Genomic DNA, 16,594 nt, shown 5'->3' with positions numbered 1-16,594 from the left:
AGGATACAAAGATCCAAACATTCAGTCATTTGTCTTACACATAAGCCTGCCCGATTAGTTTAGGGTCTTTAAATTGTCTGGCATGCAAAGATTCACCATACAGATAAGCTGACCCGCAAAATGTTTCTGTTTTAATTTCACAATTGACTTATCCATGATTAATCCACCAGTTATGCATTTTTCATGGTAAAAAATTTGAGGGTCATCATATGGACTTAGGGACGTGGTAGCTCAGTGGCTAAGATGCTGAGCTTGTCGATCAGAAAGGTCGGCAGTTCAGTGGTTCAAATTTCCTAGCGCCATGTAACGGAGTGAGCTCCTGTTACTCGTCCCAGCTTCTGCCAACCTAGCTGTTCGAAAGCATGTAAAAATTCAAGTAGAAAAATAGGAACCACCTTTGGTGGGAAGGTAACAGCATTCTATGTGCCTTTGGCATTTAGTCATGCCAGCCACATGACCATGAGACATCTTCGGACAGCGCTGGCTCTTCGGCTTCGAAACGGAGATGAGCACCACCCCCTCAGGTCTGGAACGACTAGCACTTATGTGCGAGGGGAACCTCTACCTTTACATATGGACTTTTCCATAAGTATATGCAAGAAATACGTCCTTTAAAAAATATTACTGTATATATTTATGGATAAGCCTATCCATAGACAAGCCAAACCCAATTTTGGATGTGTATTTTGTAACCTAAAATTCTTGGCTTATACCTAAGTATACGGTGTACTGTATCATTCCTGTGGATAAAATAAGAAGAATATTACATCTGCCCATTCAAGATACCTTGTTTCAATAGTAAAAATCATACTGATAGAATACCAATGAAGGTTCAGTGGAAATGTATATGGAACAAATGTGTGGCTTTTATTATTCTTGTTATATTCAGGATTGTCTCTTGACACCTATTGATAAAGCTGACATATCCAATTGAAGAAAACAAGGATAATACCTTATTTGTCAAGAGGTATGGCAGGTTTTTCTATTCTGCCTCACTCTTCTTCTGTAAAGATCTCTAGATGTTTCTGAAAATGGAAACTGGAGATTGACAGGATTCTCTTGTACAGTCACATTCAAGAAGAAACATGAGGCAAAAACTTTGTGTGCTTTCATATATATGTGCTGGTACTTCAGGTTTTTGTTCTATGTATGATCCCACAATGGCATGTGCTATGCCTAAAATACCTAGAAGAAATACTATGGCATACTGTGACTCTACTAATTTGTAATGTAGTACTACAAGTTGTGAGAAGCTTTAGAGCAACATGATAATTTGTCCGAAAATCACCTCAAATGTGTGCACAGAAATTAAGTATAAAGAAGTGTTCTTTAAAAACGGACACCAGAAGACATGGTATTGCTTTCAGCAGGTTTATAATTAGAGAATATGCCTTGAGTTGCTTGAATAGGCAGCATACAAATGTGGATAAATCCATAAAACATCCACAAATAAAAAGAAAGCAGTATGGCAAAATTGGTAGCACAATTATGTAGAGAGGAAGGAAAGGTTTTGTGTAGGTAAAAAGTAATGAGAGGAGAATATAAGATTAGGAAGGATTTTATGGCAACAGAGAGACCATTAGATAAAGAAATTGCTAAGCAATTTTCAGGTGGTTTTTCTTGACATTGTTTAGAATATCTGTCTATGCCAAAACAGTAACAAAGGTGTGACATAATTCAGAAACACTAGTTCAGAAATTTATTATTCCAGAAAAAGATTCCCCATATTTCATGGGAGACAATTCAATTAATCATACATATTAGTGTTATGAAACCGAAGACTGGGAGTGTTCTAATTGAAAAGCAGACCCAGGAAGCTGTCTTGCTGAGCTGCCTTGCTAAAATGAGAGGCGGTGCCTCACCTTTTCCTCATCTTCTGTGTTTATCTGCAAAAACACTCTCAAGCTGGTCTAACTTCCCTCACAGGTTTTCTGATATATTTTTATTCTTATAAACACACATGTGGGACATCACAATGAAAAACTGTTTGAGAAGCAACTGCAATCAGTAATACAGCAGCAAATGTGCTTTAGCACTTTCTTATCCACACTTCATTACTCAATATTGCAGAGCTTTAACTAAAAAAAAAAAGAATGTGAGAGGGGGAAAGAAGCTTTAATACATATATTTGCCTTCAAGGTATAGTTATCTTCTTAAACAGCTGGTTTCCATGTTTCTGACAGTTATACATTTGACAACTGAGTGCTGCTGCTTGCTTCTGTTGCTTTTGTGTCTTCATGTTTAAAGGGAAGTTCATATGGCTTGGTTGTCTTGTGCAGCTTTTCAAAGCGCCATATCATTATTTGCCTGAAGTGTTCATCTTCCAATTTTTGCTTTGCTTGACGCTCTAATTCTTGGAGTTTCTCTTCTAGCTGAAGCCTGATTTGCAACTCCCTTCTCCACTATTGCAAAGAAATAAACAAATATAAGATTACTTAATAGAGATTTTGGCACTACATTAAAACACAAAATGTTGATTTAGTCATTCACAAGATACTGTAGTGTGGATAATAGATGAGAACTTAGGAAATGGATACTAGCAGGATTAGAAATAGTGACATTTTAGAAGCAGGAGCTGATATTATGTAGTGTATAGAGCAGGGTTGTCAAATTCCCAACCCGTGGGCCAGATATGTCATGTGCTGGCCATGCCCCCACCTGGTTTAGTGAAGGGGGGGAAGTCCCAATATGTCATGTGACGCCGCCCTGATGACGTGAGTTTGACACCCCTGGTATAGAGAGTTAGCAATCTTTTAGGTGCAATTGGTTAACCTGAAAACTCATGAAGATAAGGCTGATGTATTTCCAATCTCTTAAGATATTGCTTAATTGACTGACAACTTGTGAATAAAATGTTTGAAGAACAGATATAAAGACCAAATATATACTACATTTTCACATACAACTTCATATCATCTTCATCATCATTTCATTTTAAAACTGAACTCTTTGGAGCCAACAATACTATATGTCTGGGAAACTCTTGAAATAGAACTATTGTGCTTCCCCAATATGCTTGCCCTTACTACCTGAAAGGGAAAGATATACACAGCTTGCACACTGTCAATATCACAAAAGAAATGTAACACATTTACTTCCTATGAACTAGCAAGATGCTGTTTTTCCAGCTCATGATTCCTCAATGAAAATACTCAATGAACTGTATTTGAATGCATCATTTTATCATACTCCAGACTAAAGGGGCTGTTTTGGAGGAGGGAAAGGAACTGTTTGCTGAGAAGCAATCATTGTTTTGATGTTCCCTTGTTATTACCTTAAATATTAGAAATATTGTGTGGCTGTAGTACTTTATCAAACTTTAGAATACATTATTAAACAGGTTTATATAATTTATTGATGGTGACATTAAAAATATTCAAAAAGCAGGGGAAAGACAACTGAATTTGAGAAGAGAAAATGTTTCTGTGAAATAATAATATATATTGTAATACTACTTTCACCTTTTCTCTAGTGTGCCTTATAATTAATAATAATCTCTACAGTGCTCAAAAAAATAATAATCCAGTTCTTATTTTGTTTATACCAAGTGAGCAGCATTCATTAGGCAGTGAGAACCAACAACTTTCCCAAAAACATTTTAACATGCTAACTTATAATGCTTACCCAGAAGACACCTATTTGTTTTTATCGTATCATGATCAAATATGTGTTTCTCTGTGTGCATTATAGTTCAAGGTCTATCATTCCACTGTTAATATATAAAAACCTTGAAAACTGGCTTTGAGTAGGACTAGTGACTTAATAGGGTTAGTTATATGTATGTAAACATAACAGTTTGTTTCCCACATGTGTCCCTTTGCTCCTCCATCTCCTTCCCGGTAAAATGACTTTGAAGATAAGGCAAGCTACTAAACATTAGATTTTCCTGAATGTCATAAGCAAATACAAAAATATTAGCATGTAAAAGTAATATGATAAAATATTTCACAAAGCCATCTTTCTTTATGGGAGTAGAAAACGATAGAATACAAATGGTAGGAGAAGATGGGTTCTTAAGTATAAAAACAGCAACTCATAATTATTTCATTATTAACAGAAAAGTACAGTTTAGATTCAAATAGAAGAATAAAAGACTAATAGATTTTTTTAAAGAAAAGGAAGTAAAATGCTCTGCAAATTTATACAGTGAGATTTTACATTCTGAGAAAACTGTTGTTGGGAGGCAATTTAATTTTAATGCAATCCAATTATTTTGTGGACAGACTAATAAAATGTTCATCCTACTGAAGTATTGGAAGCTTTTAGGCATTTGGGGCTGGTTATCAAGGGGCTATAAAATACATTTCAATGCACTTATTTGTTTGGTGAATTAATGAATCAGAAAAAGTGTATTTCCTTCATTCAGTCCTGAAATAGGATTAATAATAATGGATTATAAATATTTTTGAAAGATGGGAAGCCATGGAAAGTTCTTCAAAAGATGACAGTACCTCATACCGCCACCATCTCAACACTCCACTCCATCCAGAACAATCTGAAATTATCCAATTACTCTTGCAAATCTCAAAATACTGTAAACAACATTATTGCTTCGTCCCTAGACAATCAATACAGAAACACAAAGAATGCCCCAGCTTGCCTACATTTTCAGCTCATGTTGCATTTGCTTGTCTAATAATTTCCCATGCTCCCCACACACATAACAAAGAGGGCCTGTAAAGTCAACAAGCCCCTATCCTTTGGTTGATTTTGAAACTGCTGCAAAATTTGATTCTCTGACCTCTACAGAGAGAGAATCTGGCTTGATAACAAGTGTCAGTGAAGTAAGAGATGGAAATTGCCCTATACTCAGCTGAGTTTCAGTGTTCCTAATGGAAAATAACCTTCAGTGGATATCCTGGATATGCTACAACTAAATTGGAAATAAATCAGCTCAGTTGTCAAACACAGAAGATATTGTGAGATTGCATAGATGATGGAGCTAATTTTTTGAAATATACAAAGGCAATGAGTGGATGTGTCTTTATTCATGCCACTAATACCTAGGGCTGCATTTCCCTCCACAATTAGTATGATTGTATTAGCCATATTTGTTTATAAAGGAATCAAACACATGAGAGGTCATTAAGATACTAATGGGGTGTAGTATTGTATTTAAGTTGTATTGATTCATTATGTGCCATCAAATCATGGCACATAATGTATTTGCATTTATTGTTTCTCTTGCAAGCATAATCATAAAGAAGGTATGGGAACAAACAACATGAAAGGTTCATCTAATTTATCACTGAAATTATCTGTAAACTAGGCCTCTGAAACATTAAGAAGATATGAAACAGAAATAGGTTACCATGGTGCCCAAGCATGTGCAATCATACGCACACGTGCACATACACTTTTTCTTTATCACATATTTGTCATAGTTCAAAAAAACCTAAAACTATCGAATGAACAGAAGGTATTGTGTATAGTATAAAAAGTTAGAATAAGTTATCTCTTTAATGATGCATATATAACCCTCCAGCTTTCCTGTTTCCATGGTTTAAAAAAGGAAGATAATTTTCATGGATCCCAAAATGATATGCAATAGGTCTATTTACGATAAAATATATGTAGAAGACAATAATTACCATTCTGAAATTGGAAATGTAAATAAAACAATTTTACAATATTTAAAATATTTTCAAATCCAATTAATGTTTAAATTTCCTGTCATGTTGATACAGGAATTGGGCAATGAAAATATAATATAATAACAAACTTCAAATATTTCATTTGGTTTCATGATTGAAAATAGTTAATTTAATATTTTAGATGTTATAACATTCATCAGCAGTTGTCTTATATTGATGACCATATAGTAAGTATTTTTAAAATGTCATACAAGATATTGACTACTATAAGCTACTGTAATCTGAAATATTTGAATAAAAATGCTAGCTTCAAATGATATCACTATATTAAATATATCTAATGTTTCCAATAAATAAAAGAGAACATCCAGAATAATAATTTGCAGGGGGCACTAATAAAGATAATTTTCAGGTACAGGAACAGACCGGTTCTCCAGAACTGGTCTGTACCTGCCGAATGCCACCTTTGCCTATGGCTCATTCATAGGTAAATCTATTCATTTCAAATTACTTATGCTGTGATATGAGCAGTGTATATGCATAAGAAAGTCTATATGTTTAAGAGTCAATACCAAATTGATATACATATAAGCAACAAATAATTAATGCATAAGAAGTGAAGGATAGATTTTTTTCAAATCTATTTTACAATATTCTCTTTAGCCTTGTCTTTTCTCTGCATTTGACAGACAAAGCCCATACAGAGGACCAAAAAATAAATGGCCTTGAGAATAGTTATATGTCTTAATAGGCTTGAAATCCTTACTATTATGCTCTATAACCTGTAAAAGATGATCATTTGTTTTTCTACTGGTTGAGAGTAGGAAAACCTTTTCCAATTCTTAAAAGTATGCATCAATATATCAAAATTTCATATATAAGTGAAGTATTTATGACATACTTAAATTTTGGTTACAATACATTATTTCCAAAAAATATCAAGTTTATTTCCCAAAATTCAGGAGTTCCCAAAACTTACTGATAGTCAAAAAAATTATCAGTTTGTGATTGCATTAATGCAAATATACATTTTGATCTCCAATCTTACCTGAGCATTTATGATTCTCCTTAGTTCCATATCAGTACGTGTAAGATAATCGGGATATGGATATTTTGGTACACCAGCTTGCAAGAGTTCTTCCCTTAGGAAAAAAAGGGGGGGAAATGTTATTTGACCTTAACTCACCTAAGAGATATCAAGTTTTTCAATGTTTTGCTACATTGCCTAGACTACTTAGATACACATTCATTACACACTAATTTTTACATACCTAAAGAAAAGTTATGAGTTGTCTTCTAGAGGATAATATTCTAAATCTGTGTTATATCTCCAGTGCAATAATGTTTTATGTGCAATCTATTTAGTGGATATAGTAAAAAAAAAAAAACACCACATTTATAAGCTGTATCTCATATATTTTATTTCTGTAGTTATGCCTGGCTATATAATTACTTTGAGTTTAAGCTATAATTATAATCATAAAGATTATTAGTTGCTGCAGTTTTGTGACTAAAATATAACTCATGTTCATTACTGATACATTTCCATAATTTCATCCCATCAAAATATGCTGTGTTTTTTGTTTTCCAAAGGGAAAAAAATCTAAACACTAATAGAAACTAAAACTCAAAATTAACCAACATACAGATAAAAAGTTTATTCAAATAAACTTAAGGAAATGACACTATGCAGGCAAGAAATTCCTGAAATTAGATGTCACAGCTGAGAAATCTCTCTTACATATTCTAACTAATTACAAACATAGTAATAACCCTGGTTTTTTTAATAAGCAGACAAAATTTGATATGAAAATCTCTTTAGGTATTTTAAGCCTAAGCTACTTAGCCCCTTAAAACACAGCTTGCTCATCCATCTTCTAGAAAAATATACGAGATGGCTCTGATATTTGTGGGATTTAGGAAAAATTACCAAAATTATCCTCTGTCTAAAGGAGCAGCCAGTTGAAGATGGGAATTTCAACTGGAACTGATTCATTTCTGTTGAAATAACCTCAGATATGAATTATAGAAAAGTATAACGGAGAAGTTGCTATTATACCTGTTTTATCACCTGTTTTAAGAAATAACCAAGTTCTGTTAACAAATGTTTTTGTTCAGTTTTCTCTTTTTTACTTCTCATATTTTTGCCTATCTGGTTTATTAGATTCCATTCAGCCCCTTTATGCCAATTCTCTACATGTTTTAGTGGTATTATTACAGCAGGAGAAATCTAGCATACTTTCATTCTGATACTAATTCAATGGCACCTGCCATGCAATTGGTCATTTACTATATGCACAAAAATGGCTTTGAATTAATTTAAGATAAACCTTGTAAACCCATTGTTCATGATTCGTGAGCAGAATAAAGAAAATTACAATATTTCCAATGAAACAGAAAGTAGACATGGACTCTTCAATCAACTCTTTTATGGTTCAGTGACTGTTCTGCCAGTTGGTTTTCTTGACATATGTAGGCATGTAATAAACAAACAAACAAACTCCCTTTCAATCCCTAATTAATCTCAGGTTCCTTATCAGAGGCTTGGAAGTTTGACAGTTCTGCACAGTATCTTAGCTGATTCCAACACTGCCCTCTTCTGGACAGTATTCTTTTGTTGCTCCTGGGATCTGTTGAAGTAACTCTCCCACCTTAGGAGTCATAGGGTCCTATCACCACTGGGATCACTTTTACTTTTGCTTTCCACATTCTTTCTACTTCCTCTTCCAGGCCTAGGTACTTCACCAGGCTCTTTCCTCCTGATGTTGCTGTCACTTGGCACCACTATATCTATCACTACATCTACCATCTAGTCCTTGTCTACTATCATGATATCTGGGTGATTGGTGAGTACCTACCTGTCTGTCTGGATCTGGAAGTCTCACGGGATCTTAGCCCTGTTATTCTCCATGACCTTCTGTGAAATCTGCAATCTGGACTTGAGAAGGTCTAACCTACACTTCATAGATGTACATAATGCCAGGAATTTAGTTGTGCTGTTTCTGCCTACATCTTACATTCTGCAACTATATAATGGACTGTTTCTGAGGGTCTCTGTGTAGTCTGCACCTTGAGTTGCAGGTTCAAGATAGGAGTAGACCCCTATTTCTACGAATCTGGTACATAGTTCTTGTGCTGCAATGATCAGTGCTTCAATGTTCAAAAGTCAAAGACTTTTACTCTAGTCTTTTCCAGTCACTTGTAGCTATCTGTTGATAAACCATCCCAAGATCAAGGGTATTGTCTTGCCATGGTACTTCCTCTGCTTCATCTTCTTCCCATATCAGGCAGTCTCTCAGCAGTTCATCTTTTGGTACCGTCTTACTTATGTATTCCTGGTTGTTCTGAATTCCATCCAGGACAGTGGCGTTGACACTCATCAGACCCTGTCCATCATTTTTCCAGCTTTACAGTCTCGAGTGCTGGAATTGTGCTGGAAACTACTGTATATTGTGAGGAGCTTCTGCATAAGCAGCCTCCATGACCTCCTTTGGTCAGTTCACTATACCAGCAATTGACTCTCTTACCATACATAGCTTTGCATATATACACATACATACAGATATACAAATGCAAATACACATACAGATATACACAAACATACATGCATGTATACACTTACATACTTTTCATACAATTTCATTTTGGTATAAGCAGGTGTTATAGACTACACAGAAAAGGTGTACTTAAACAAATGGAGGAAACAAAAGATATTGAATATATAAAATCAAGAAAGGAAATATAGGTACTATAATGAAACTGGCACACACACACACAAATTGGAAGGTGACTAGCAAGCAAGTCTGGATGGCTTCAGAAGGGATCCTAGACTGGCAGAGAAGTGGGTATTTTAAAGTACTTTTTCCATAATCCCCTGACTCAGCAAAATTTGGGCAACATTTTAAAAAAAGAATACTTAAAATGCTGTCAAGAGGAGATATGCTTGGTAAGCAGATGGCACTCCTGATTTTTTTTTAATAAACAAAGGAATCTTATCAACCTCTATTACCTTCTTCACTAATCTTTGTTGTAGTAGGAAAGCCAGAGTAAGATGTATGCTTGCTTATTTAAGAAACAGCCAGAGAGATAATTATTATACAGAGACTTGCAAACTCAACTGCTATACCTTTCTTTTTTATATTGAATGTGAAAGAAATAATCTTGAAACTCTGGAGTAATCTGTAATTCTAATTTCCAAATCTATCCCCAGTTTTGCAGAAGTGAAGACCTTTGATTAGGATAATAATCGGCAGAGGTATCACTGTTCCTTTTGCTAAAAAGAATCCCCATATTTTTCCCCTCCTCTCATCACAGAAAGGGGGAAGTAGATTGTGCATTTTTGTCCACTTGACAACATTTTTTCTTGAAATCTTAAAGTAAGAATTTGGTTTTGTCCTTTTATTTGCTCATTACTGCCAAAATATAGAAAAATATATATTACATTGCCCTCCATCATTCATCAGGTCAGAACACTCATTTCTGTTCAGTTAAACAAATTCCTCCACCTCCTCCTCCTCCTAACTCTTTTACATACAGGAACATATGGGGATTTTTGTCCTTGTTTCCAAGAACTATTCCTGACACACAAACAAAAATGCTCTGTCCTACATTTAAGGCTCCCACCAGTGTGTATCATTCAGTAATTTACTCAATTCAGTATTTCATCCACAATGAAATCAGCCATAATTTTAGATTTAAAGTCATTCCATTGCCATAAGGATAGCCTTATGCTTAAACAAGATATTAAAACAGACTTTTTTTAATCATACACCACTGTCATTCATTTGTGTATGTACACACACACACACAGATAAACAGCCAGCCTCCCAAAATAAGGAATGTTCCCAATGTCCAAGCATTGAAAAAGGATTTAAAGATTTTTTCAACCACTATGAACATAGAGATGCTGATGCTACTTAGCTGCCTTATTTTGACTTGTTGATCATTTAATAATTGTATTGCCTTGCATTATAAATCAGTTCAAGTTGTTTTGGAAATAGACAATGAATAAATAATTGTATTAATTAATAAAAAATAAATATATTTGACATTTGAGAGAGATTGCTGTATTAATAATGATATTATCATTAAAAATGTGTCTGACCTGAGTTGTGAACGATTAAGGAAATACCAGATTAAACCCTCATGGACTTTTGCATAAAAATGAAAAAACAAAGAATATGATTTATGATTTTGATGATTAGATAGGACAGGTTATAGAAAGAAGAAAATCATGATGAAACCTTAACAGACAGAGGTTAAAATACAATTGTATTTGTAACTGTTATGAAAATCAGAAGCTATTTCTTTACATCTTTTTTATATTTTATTTTGTCTAATTTTCTTTTTCTTCTTTATCTTCCTCTTACTTTTTTGCATTTTTAGCTTTTTCTTTTATTTCTCCCTTTCTCTTTTTTCTTTCTCATTCTACTTTAGTTTGCAGTGTTCTTGTTATTAAAAATCAAAAATTATATTTAAAAGAGGATATATCAGGCTATACACAAAATGGAAAATAATAATATATTAAACCACTAATCATTCTCCATTTATCCAAAATTTGGTTATTTCATGCTTGAATATATTTCAGGTAGATTTTTTAAGCAAATACTTATAACTATTGAAATACATAGAGATGATAGAGATTAGAGACAGAGAGAGAGAGGAAAGAGAGAGAGGAAAGAGAGAGAGGAGACAGACAGACAGACAGAGACAGGGAGGGAGATACAGAGAGAGAGAGAGAGAGAGAGAGAGAGATTTTGATATTATACTTCAAAATCTCACAATATGCCTATTAACTATTAATTTAATTGCTTAACCAATACAAGAAATATAGTGGGGCATTTAAAAAAACAATTGGTTACAGAGTCTAATAACTTTCAGTCTTGTACTTTCCATTAGTATACATATATTTTCCTACAAAGTCATATATGCATCTGAAAAAGAATCCTGCTCAATTTGCTATTAGCAACTGTTGCCTGTTTCCTTTTTGTTTTCTGTGAAACCTGTCATCTCAAATACACTTTGCATTTTATTTTTGTTTAGGATACAGTACATGTTGTTTTTCTTCCAATCATAAAGTCTCTTAATTATAGCCTTTCAAATAAATAACCATAATTACAGCCCATCAGAGTGTGTCTATGTGCATAAAATATTCTTCTAGGCCTTTTTCCCTCTTTTCTGCAGTTAAATGCTTGACTGGGTTCGTGATGATAAATTAATGCTTCCCTGAGTCTTTTCTGATTGCTTGTCATTGGAACCTAGTGTAAAGAGTGTTTCCCTTTTTTAAAAAAATGCAAAGAGATGTACTGAATTGTAATTTTTTAATTTCAAGGAGGGACTTCACATTGACTTCCTGCTAGGTTGGTAATTGAAGTCATTTTATTTATGTCAAACATGTCAGATAATAACTCCTTCAATATGTATTATACCACTATGCACACACAGTATGAGGCTAATATACATTAAACAATATGGGGGTGACAAGGCCTAACATCAACTAATGAAAGATATGTGTACCTCAGTACAAATATGTCAGTTCCTAAAAATAAGTGCAGGGTTTACTTTAAATGGACAGGAGCTGAAAACTATGGCATTTTGCCAATAAACCCTCTATAAAATGGCATAATAAATAATAAGCAACTGAAACACTGCCAACGTTTTCAGCACTTTTGTGCACAGTCGACTACTGGGAAAATGCTATTTAAGTCACAGTGCCTGACATCAGCAGTGTCATGTCTCTCTCAGCCTTAATTGCAGGTTCAATTGTTCCCTGGCTGTACCTTAGCCATTAAGGGAGTCTGATTAGTTAAAAGCCTCACTTTTATGGACAGGCACTGAGGAGGTTTATGTTTGCTTGAGGAAGAATAGCTCAGTTGTATTGGCAATGGAAGACGATACAAAACCAGCTCTCTTGCTCTCAAGAGTTTATCATGCAGTGGTTTTCTGGGCCCTTACATTTAACACAGCAGCTCTGATCCATCCAGTATGTCAGCCTATCATTATGTCTGTTATTTAGAGCCTGGGGCAGTGGGAGGGAAACCCACTGGTATAATGATTTCAGTGGTAAAATCAGAATGCTTAAGAGAGGTTGCTTGTATTCACAGCACGGTCCCTTTGCTATCAATTTATTTTAAGGATTGGTTCACCTAAGCGTGAGATGTGCTAAATATATTCAATAGAATTTCTAATAGCCTCAGTCTTGAAGTCCACCTTTATACATTTGGGCTGATACAAGTAGGAACCTGATCAAATTATAAGAAGCAATAGCAGTGGTAGTAAGCAAGTTCCCCAATGACAATTGTGGTACAACTGGCATGTAGAATATATAACATAATTCTAGTCACCTGATTTGATGATCCAATCCCACTGAAACTACAGCCCTACTGATTTCAAAGGGATTTTGCTGCAGCCAATAAAGCACAGCAATTCCTTCTAGAATTTTTTTTTGTTCAAATATTAATTATTTCTTAGTATAGAGTGGGAATGTTTGTGGATATATTATTGTTGTTATTTTCATAAATCAATTATTCTAAAACTTAGTATTTATTTCTTTATTTCCAGCTATTTAGATTTAGTTAGCAACTTATACAAATTTCTAATTGTTCTCAAGTCATGAATAATCTTCAATCAATTAGTAAAAATTAATATTTTTCTTGTTGTGTTTTGTAGACTTAAGAAATTCTACTGCTGCTTGAAAAATATTGTCTCCTCATAGTATTTTCCCTGAGCAGCAGTTTGGTGATAAACTGACTGAGAGAATGAATTCTTGGGGTCTTGCATTCACTTCAGAGAAGACTAGCCGTATCAAAATTGTCTTACTTTCTACAAAACCATTTAATCTTTCTGTAGAAAAACATGAATGTTTAAAGTCTGGTGATCCATGAGAAATATGTTCAAATCCAGAGGTGGGTTTCTCCCCGTACAGTCCGGGACACCAGAAGAGGTAGTGAAAATCTGGTGTACTGAATAGGACCGGTAGTAATAATGGTGGCTTGGCCATGCACCTGAACCTGTTCTCCCATCAGAAGCTTTGTCAAAAGCTTTTTTTAAAAAAAGTTTTTTTCCTCTGCCGGTTCAGGTAAGGGGAAAAAAGCTTTAAAAAGGAAGAGAGAGGGAGGGAGGAAGGGAAGGGAGAAAGAAAGAAAGAAAGAAAGAAAGAAAGAAAGAAAGAAAGAAAGAAAGAAAGAAAGAAAGAAAAAGAAGGAAGGAAGGAAGGAAGGAAGGAAGGAAGGAAGGAAGGAAGGAAGGAAACGAAACTCACTTTTCAGCAAGGAGATTCAGCAAAGGAGAAAAACAAATGCTGTCACTTTAAATCGGAACTGAGCGTGCCTGGCTGTGGAATTCTGGGAGTTAAACTCCACAAGTCTTTAAGCTGCCAACTTTGGAGTTCTGTTTTAAATTGAAAAGCTGCTCGGAAGAAGGTTTGCAAAGTGACATTCAGCAGGGTTTTTTGGGGTGGGGGGTTGCTTCCCACCGAGGGAAGGGAGAAAGAAAGAAAGGAAAGAAGGAAAGAAGAAAGGAAGGAAGGAAAGAAAAAAAGGAAGGAAGGAAGAAGGAAGGAAGAAAGAAAGAAAGAAAGAAAGAAAGAAAGAAAGAAAGAAGAAAGAAAGAAAGAAAGAAAGAAAGAAAGAAAGAAAGAAGAAGAAGAAAAAAAAACAGCACAACAATTTAGGGCTAGAAGGCTATTCAGAGGTCTTCTAGTCCAACCTCCTACTGCAGCAGGAAACCTTACATTGTATGGATTATTTTGGTGCCTTGTTAAGTGAGCTTCACCATATTTTATCCAATCCATGACATCTCCTGGTGAGTGATGTCAAGTTGGCCATGCCCACCAAGTCACATGACTGCCAAACCACGCCCACAAAATAGGTCACACCTACACAATGGGCCACACCCACAAAATAAATAGTAAAAAGTTTTGAAACCTAGCCCTGTTCAAATCTTATAATGAAATCTTATGCCCAAATTACTCTAGCTCAGCAATGGAGAACCTTTTTTGGCTCACATGCCATAAGTGGGGGGAGTGCAGGGGTGGTGGTGTGCAGGCGTGCCGCACCCATAAATCAATGCACGACACCCCTCCAGTGCGCATGTGCGCACTACAGGCACTCCCCTCATTTTTGCATGCTTTTTTCGCCTTCCCCAGGCTCCAGAGGCTTTATAGGAGCCTGGGGAGGGCGAAAACAGCCTCAACCACTCCCCCGGAAACCCTCTGGAGGCTTCAGGGACCTTCCGGAGCAATCAAAATGACCCTCCGAGCAAACCGGAAGTTCCGGTTTGCTCAGAGGGTCATTTTGAGTGCTCCGAAGGCTTCAGAGACCTTCAGGAGGCTTCCCTGAATCCTTTGGAGCAGTCAAAAGTCACCCTTTTCTGATGAGAGCAACTTTTGCCAAAAGAACCAAAAACTGGTTCAATGACCATGGGATTACTGTGCTTGATTGGCCTCTCCATTCTTCCTCCATACTCTGGGTCCTTGGTTTCCAAATGAGATGCAAAAGTTGCTCTCATCAGAAAAGAGGACTTTGGACTGAGCAACAGGACTTTGGACCACCATGCTTCATTAAGACCAGGGTCAACGCAGCTGTCTACCAGGAGATTTTGGAGCACTTCATGCTTCCTTCTGCAGACAAGATTTATGGGGATGCTGAGTTCATTTTCCAGCTGCCTACACTGCCAAAAGCACCAAAACCTGGTTCAATGACTGTTGGATTACTGTGCTTGATTGGCCAGCAAGCTCGCCTGACTTGAATCCCATAGAGAATCTATGGGGCATTGCCAAGAGAAAGATGAGAGACATGAGATCGAACAATGCAGAAGAGCTGCTATTGAAGCATCCTGGTCTTCCATAATACCTCAGCAGTGGCACAGGCTGATAGCTTCCATGCCACACCGCATTGAGGCAGTAATTGCTGCAAAAGGAGCCCAAACCAAGTACTGAGTACATATGCATGCTTATACTTTTCAGAGGTCTGATATTGTTCTATGTACAATCCTTGTTTTATTGATTGCATGTAATATTCTAATTTTCTGAGATGGTGGATTTGGGGTTTTCATGAGCTGTATGCCATAATCATCACAATTATGACAAATCATGCCTTGAACTATCTTGCTTCGCATGTAATGAGTCTTATCTCACATATTAGTTTCACCTTTTAAGTTGCATTACTGAAATAAATGAACTTTTGCACAATATTCTAATTTTTTGTTTCACCTGTATGTTCAGTTGGTTAAGAGCCTACTTCCTCAGTGAGTATCTAGACTCCCTAGAGAGATACTTTATAGAAAGTTATCTCTGTAGGAAGTAGATTTTCAAACTAAATGTTTTAAGAATCCTCTTGTACCTTCATTGGTTTAACAAGATTTTCACATATTAACAATAGTATCTGGTTAGAATTGTTAGATTTCTTTTTTAATAGTAATAATCATCATCTCAATCCAGTTTTCTTGTTCTTTCCTAAACCCATGGCAGAACATGCCTATCTAGCTTTTCTGTCATTCGTGGTGACAGCCTCCTTCCCACCTTTATCTTCTTTCTGCTTACACATTTGGTAGTGTGGCTCCCTATTTTCCAGCCCAGTGGAAAGAACTAAATAGCATTTTCCCCCTCATTCTCTGTAGTCCAAAATGTGTGATAGATATTTTATAATGAAATAATAATAGTAGCAGTATGCTAGATATATGCACCAATAATATAATTTGCTATGCATTTCAACAAGCAAGTTCCATGCTTAAAAAATATTGTATTCTTCACTATTTCATCTGTTTCGAGAAAAGAATGTGATTTTGATTTTTTTTCCCAAAGGAGAATAAATTTTCAGCGAAATTCTCCTGGATGTTTCAGCGTTCTTGCAGTTAACTCACTATATAGGGCTGGGAATATAGCAGTTTTTATTTTAAACAGAGAGTTGATTTATTCTCAGGTATCATTATTTCACAGATTTTTTTAAAATTTTGAAACTTCAATAGCTTCATCACTTTAATTAAATTCTAAAGGAAGAAGA

At 35.4% G+C, this 16,594-nt stretch overlaps 1 protein-coding gene across 1 annotated transcript in view; it reads right to left on the bottom strand.

Moving 5' to 3' along the window:
* Positions 1-16,594, bottom strand: part of TMEM232 (transmembrane protein 232) — a 143,036-nt gene that overhangs the window by 22,962 nt on the left and 103,480 nt on the right. The window contains 2 exon segments of the mRNA XM_032213862.1: positions 2,182-2,402; positions 6,643-6,736. Of these exon segments, the coding sequence (XP_032069753.1) occupies positions 2,182-2,402; positions 6,643-6,736 (315 nt within the window).

The sequence above is a fragment of the Thamnophis elegans genome, chromosome 3 (assembly GCF_009769535.1).
Source record: "Thamnophis elegans isolate rThaEle1 chromosome 3, rThaEle1.pri, whole genome shotgun sequence".
Classification (NCBI taxonomy): Eukaryota; Metazoa; Chordata; class Lepidosauria; order Squamata; family Colubridae; genus Thamnophis; species Thamnophis elegans.
Note: the sequence above shows the minus strand (reverse complement) of the source record. Positions and strands in the feature narration are given on the sequence as shown.